Below are 6,051 nucleotides of genomic sequence, written 5' to 3' on the forward strand. Positions count from 1 at the left end.
CTCTCTCCAGACTTCAGCCTCCTCTTCTGTTCTGGGAGGGGCGGGGGCACGGACAAAATGACATGGGTGGCAGGCTGCTGGTTCCAGATCATCTCCTGTTCTCTCTCCAAGCTTGAGCCACAACCAGATTGGAGACACCGGTGCCCAGCTCTTAGCTGCCGTCCTACCGTGGCTGCCGGAGCTCAGGAAGATAGAGTGAGTGGCTGGTCCTGCTGACAGGGCCCCTCAGCGGCCACACCACGGCCGGGGTGGACACTGGCCCCCGCCTTGGGTGGACATTCCTCCCCCAGACCTCAGTGTGCAAGTGGTGGGGCTGGGTGGCCTCCTGGCCCTGCCAGCTTTGGGACCTTTAGTTGGCCCAGGCCCCGTTCCTCTCTGGTCCTTTCTGCCCCCATCAGGCTGGGAAGGTGTGTGGCAGGGATGCTGGCTCTTGGGGCCCTAAGCAGGTGGGGGGACATGGGGTGTCCAAGAGCCTAACGCCTGCCCCGCCCTCAGCCTCTCAGGAAATGGCATTGGCCCAGCTGGGGGAGTGCAGTTGGCAGAATCTCTCAGCCTTTGCAGGCATTTGGAGGAGCTGATGTGAGTATGAGTGCCAGTGGCTGCCCTCTGCCCTCTGCCCTCTGCGTCCCCACCGCCCTCCTGGCCTTTGTGTCCCCCACGTGGGCACAGGGCAGTGCAGGGGTCCGGAGCAGACCAGCCCCCTGCTCAGATTCATCCCTCTCCTCTTGTAGGCTTGGCTGCAATGCCCTGGGGGATGCCACAGCCCTGGGGCTGGCCCAGGGACTGCCTCGACACCTGAGAATCCTGCAGTGAGTGTCCCTCTGCCTGGGGCTGGTGCAGGGCTAGCAGGGAGGGGTTCCCTGGGAGCAGTGGGGGACCAAGGCCCCCACTGGCCCAGCTGCCCTGCCTTAGGTCAGACTGTGGTACATGTACTGGGGCTGCTTGTCCCCACCCTGCCCGCTCCTCACCTGGCTCTGGAGTCCGGGGCAGGGCTGTCAGGAGACCTCGCCTAGTCCCGGGTCGCCACCAGCCCCTTCCTGGCCCTTGGCCTAGCCACTACCCCTTCTGAGTCTCGGTTTCCTCATCTGCAAAAGAAGTGCAATAGTCTCAGCTCTGAGCCAGTCTGTGAGGGTGAGTGAGGGCGCGTCGGCAAAGGGTGACTCGGGAGAAAAACCCCAGTTCGTGCCCACGGTCTCGTTTGAGCCTCACAGCAGCCCCGCGGCCGCGGTTTCTAGTTGTTCCATTTTCCAGGCAAGGGAACTAAAGCCAAGAGAGGCATGGAGAGCTTACCTTACTTACACAAGAAAGAGCCAGGCCTTGAACTTGGGATCTCAGACCCCAAAGCCAGGACCCTTAATACCCACCCAGGTCCTGTGTGGATGGGGAGGCGGTCGGGGCGTGGCAGGCACCCAGAGACCATGTAAGGTCTGATGGTGCGGCCTGAAACAATGCTGAGTGTGGGGGATCTGGGAAGGTTCCCAATTCCCACACTGGTCCCCCACGCTCTACTCACCTCCTCCCCTTTCTCCAGCCTGCCATCTAGCCGTCTGGGCCCAGAGGGGGCGCTGAGCCTGAGCCAGGCCTTGGACGGATGCCCATATGTGGAAGAGGTCAGGTGAGTAGGGACCATGGAGCCTGGGCAGAGGGACAGGCCAGGGAGATCTGGGGACTCCTCTCACAGGTGTCTCCCTGCCCTACAGCTTGGCAGAGAACAGTCTGGCCAGAGGGATCCCACAATTCTGTCAGGGGCTCCCACTGCTCAGGCGGATAGAGTAAGTAGCCTCTCCTGACTACCTGGGGGCGGGGGGGGTGGCTGGGATGGCGTAGGGGGAGCCCTTCTCTGGCACCTGGGAAGGCCTTTGAAGTGACAGGGGCCTCAGGTGTAGGGGAGTCTGGAGCAAAAAGGGGCACCTTCCTAAGACTCCCACCCTGCCCCGCACCCTGGCCACTCCTCTCCCTCCCGTTCTGATTGCAAGGTGGGCAGAGGCGGGCTGGCTGGAGGTGCCCCCGACTCAGACACCCTCCATCCCATCCCCTTCTCTGTCCCCAGCCTGGTTTCATGTGATATTGACGACCACACTGCCAAGCCCCTCGCTGCCAGCCTGCTTCTCTGCCCGGCCCTGGAAGAAATTCTGTGAGTACTTACAAGAAGCCTAAGCTGGGAAAAGCAGGCATCGGGGGCTTGGCCTGCCTGCCAGTCACTGTACAGCCTAGAGCTGGCCCCTCCCTCCCTGGCCGGTCCCCGTCTATAAACGGGGAAGGCCATTCTTGCTTAAACCTCTTCTGGAGGAAGTTTCAACATGTGGGCTGTGAGTGATGTTGGGCAAATTCATTCAGCCTCTCTTGCCCATTTCCCAACCTCTGGAGTGGTGGGGGTGGGGCTGGGTGGGGCAGGGAGGGAGGCCAGCTCCTCTCTAAAGGCTCTTTGCCCCTGACCTTCCCTTTGGGAGGTGGCTGGATCGAACACCTCACCCGGTTTACAGGGCCTTCATTTACAAACCACCGGTTCGTAGTGAAGAATGGCCCAAACCAGCATGCCCCTGACCTGCCCGCTGGCCATGCGCACCTTGCTCTTGGCAATCAGAGGCGCTCCGACCTTGGGGAGCACTACACTGCCAGGACTAGCCTGGGACCCTGAGCACACAATGGGAGAAAATGCTGTCTCCTGAAATACAGGACACAAGTGATTCTAAGACGATTTTAGGTTTGCATCGTAAAGGTTTTAATCCTTCTCATTACATGACACCAAAGACAAAGTGTCAGATCAGTGCTAAGGCATTCTCCCTTATTTATTTATTTTTTTGCCTAATGAGTCAAGGAATATTGTATATGACCATGGAGTAGATACTTACTTCATACCAAAGATGAATCAGAGATTAGCCAGTTAGCCTCATTGTCATGGTCTTGAAATATTACTGTGCCGGAGAGTAAATTTCCCAGTGTTGGAATTTTCTCTGCTTCAGTTTCTCTTCATGATTCTCCCTTTTTAACCAGCAGGGGGCAGGCCACCGGCTCATCACCCTCAAAAAGAACCTAGGTTCCAGCTGGAAGTTAATACTGTTGTCTGCACTGTGTTTATCCTTATAACTACCTTCCTTTTATTTTATTTATGTATTTATTTTTTTAATGTTTATTTTTTATAGAGAAAGAGAGAGAATGAGCAGGGAGGGGCAGAGAGAGAGGGAGTCACAGAGTCTGAACAGGCTTCAGGCTCTGAGCTGCCAGCACAGAGACCGATGTGGGGCTCGAACTCATGAACTGTGAGATCGTGACCTGAGCCGAAGTTGGACACTTCACCGACTGAGCCACCCAGACGCCCCATAACTACCTCCTATTTAGGGTTGTGAACACGGGTTTTCCATTGATGGTGGTGATAACCATTCCCTAAGATTAATTTCTTGAAGTGAAAAAAGCAGGATGGGGGTGAGGACTGCTTTAAGAAAAATAGAATACAGGAGGTGCATGGATAGAGCAAAAATTATGATAGAGGCACCTGCGTGGTGGAGGTTTGGACCCTGGCGTTATTGCTGCAGACCATGTGCTCTGAGTTGTCTGCACAGCCAGCTCCTGAGCTGTCTGGGGTCTTGAGGCATGACCAGTTGGAAAACGGGGTTCAGGAGTGGAAGCGACTACCTGTGCTCCGAAGTCTTTGGGGAGGCCACACAAGCACTCCATCTTGGCCTTTCTGGCACCTGCGTGACAGCCCCCCCATCGTGGGCCACCAGGCCTCCCCACCTGCCGCCTTGTCTCTACCCCTCGGCCTCCCTGTTCTCCTGCCACTGACCTTAGGTCCCTTACCCTGCAGGTTGTCCTGGAATGTGCTCGGGGACGAGGCGGCTGCCGAGCTGGCCCGGGTCCTGCCGCAGATGGGCCGGCTGAAGAGAATGGAGTATGAGGGGCACCTCCTGGGAAACCAAAAGTAGGGGAGGGCGCGAAGGGGAACCCGCATCCTGGGGAAAGCTGAGAGGCCACTGGGTCAGGCCCCTGCCTGCAAGGAAGCCCTCACTGAGTTGCACACCCTGCTCCAAGCCCGTGCCGACTTTCACTCTCCCTGGGTCCCCGCCTTTGGCTTTCCCGCTGCACTGTTGTCTGTTGGGTTCCGTTGGGCCTGGGGTGGGGGGATATAGGGAAGCCCATCCCCCACACTCATGCCAGTTTCTCTCTTTCCCTTCTCTCTGCTATCTGTTGGGAAGCCTGGAGAAGAATCGGATCACAGCTTGTGGAGCCTGGCTCTTGGCTGAAGGGTTGGCGCAAGGGTCTGGCATCCAAGTCATTCGGTAACAAGGGCTCACAGGGGCAGGGATGGTGGGTGGGAGGCCACATCAACCTCTACAATGTAAGGGGACTGACTCCCTGTGGGAGGGGGCAAGACCCGGGCTGGGGATTATCAGAGGGGACTTGCATCACTCCACCAGGAATTAGACAGCAAGCAGACTTCGATCAAATCCCAGCTCTGCCATTTGCCAGTTATGCAACTTTGTGTCAGGAATTCAACCTCTCTTCACCTCAGTTTTCCCCATCTGTAAAATGGGGTCAACGATAGTATCTACCTCAGAAAGTTTCTAGGAGGACTAGACGATTATATGAAGCACTGAGCACAATGCCTAGCACGTAGTAAGCACTTAAAATTATATAATCAGAGCCACCACATATAGTTTTAGAGGCTGTGCACTGCACAAGGGCATTGCCACTAAGGGACATCATTTATACAGTTGACATTTTGAATTTCTAGTAAATGGTAGTGAAGTGTCTTGTGCTATGGAAATCGATATCTTATGACAGTTTCAAATGATGGAAGTAGAGTGTCTTGAAGAAGATAGTTTTTCCCTCTTCGCCCAAATGTGTCATAAGAGCATGGCCCCGGCTGGGATCGCTAGCGCCCAGAGATGGAGACCGAGTGGGAGAAGTCGGGAGGTGGGTGTGGAGGACACCCTCTCCCGAGGGTGGCCGTGCTCGTCTAATACCTGCTTCTGCCAGGTAGCCCTGGGCATGGCTCTCCCCTTCGTGGGCTTGGGTCTCCCCATCTGTAGATCAAACGGGGGATGGAGACAAGAGAATGAGTGAGCCACTCCTAGACCTGAGCGCCTGCCTCTGTGCCCTGCAGCCTCTGGAACAACCCCATTCCCCCCGACACGGTGCGGCGTCTGCAGAGGCAGGAGCCCAGGCTGGACTTCGCTTTCTTTGACAAGCAGCCGAAAGCCCCTTGGGGTACTTGATGGCCCCCTCAAGGTCCTTCGAATACAGCCAAGTGAAGCCAGCTTCCACCCACCAGGACTGAGGGCTCAGGAAAAGAGCCGCAGCTGGGTGCCCCTGTATGCTGCCCTAGGAGGGCGGGGCCTATTTGTCTTGCTACAGTCTTCAAGAAGGGCCCAAAGCCTGGTGTGGCCAATAGACTACCCTGCATCACATGTGATATTCATGAGCAGTCGGGGACATGTCGCACAATGAGAGTGTCGTGATGTGATGGGTGACACAGGTCGCCCGTGGCAGAATTCTATGCAGCGTTACATAGAGCTTGCGGTGTGGCCTCGGGGTCAGTGTCATGGGTCCTAGCACCACACGTGGCAGGACATATGATTTGTGGCTCATAGATGGCATGTGCTAGCTGCTCATATTGTAGGATATGTGCTGGCAGGATACCCTCAGGCTGGTACAAAATCTAATTTATTACTTTTTAAAGGCAAGTATGTATTTATATATTGCATTTCCAGAGCATCTAAGCTAGGGAATGTCCTCCACCCAGAACTGGGGATGGGGAGAGGTGTCCAAGCACTGATCAGCCCAGTGGCCTGAGAACCAAGCCAAGGACTCAGCCCTGAGGCTTTTGGATGAGTCCCCTCCTGCCTCAAGCCTCAGTTTTCCCATTTGTGAATGGGATGACTCCCTCCTCTTAAACACTGGCTTCCAAGGACTTTGGGCCCAGGGCTAGGTACAGTCCGTGGGAATGGACAGGCCTACTCTGACCTATGTAAGGGAAGAAGCCAGGTCTAAGGGTGTGGGGATAGGCACTACCAAGATAATCAGGCAAGGCCACTGGGTCCAGTCACTACC

The 6,051-nt window shown here is 56.1% G+C and overlaps 1 protein-coding gene across 12 annotated transcripts in view; it reads left to right on the forward strand.

Annotated features, from left to right (window-relative positions):
• Window positions 1-5,642, forward strand: part of NLRC5 (NLR family CARD domain containing 5) — an 86,434-nt gene extending 80,792 nt beyond the window's left edge. For all 12 annotated transcript variants that reach the window (XM_049622181.1, XM_049622188.1, XM_049622185.1 and 9 more), the window contains 9 exons: window positions 112-195; window positions 496-579; window positions 732-809; window positions 1,532-1,615; window positions 1,701-1,772; window positions 2,051-2,134; window positions 3,806-3,889; window positions 4,194-4,277; window positions 5,105-5,642. In XM_049622181.1, coding sequence (XP_049478138.1) covers window positions 112-195; window positions 496-579; window positions 732-809; window positions 1,532-1,615; window positions 1,701-1,772; window positions 2,051-2,134; window positions 3,806-3,889; window positions 4,194-4,277; window positions 5,105-5,216 — 766 coding nt within the window. In that variant the 3' untranslated portion in view covers window positions 5,217-5,642. The remainder of the gene's footprint in view (window positions 1-111; window positions 196-495; window positions 580-731; window positions 810-1,531; window positions 1,616-1,700; window positions 1,773-2,050; window positions 2,135-3,805; window positions 3,890-4,193; window positions 4,278-5,104) is intronic.
• Window positions 5,643-6,051: the final 409 nt, after the last annotated feature.

The sequence above is a fragment of the Panthera uncia genome, assembly GCF_023721935.1.
Source record: "Panthera uncia isolate 11264 chromosome E2 unlocalized genomic scaffold, Puncia_PCG_1.0 HiC_scaffold_19, whole genome shotgun sequence".
NCBI classification, from domain to species: domain Eukaryota; kingdom Metazoa; phylum Chordata; class Mammalia; order Carnivora; family Felidae; genus Panthera; species Panthera uncia.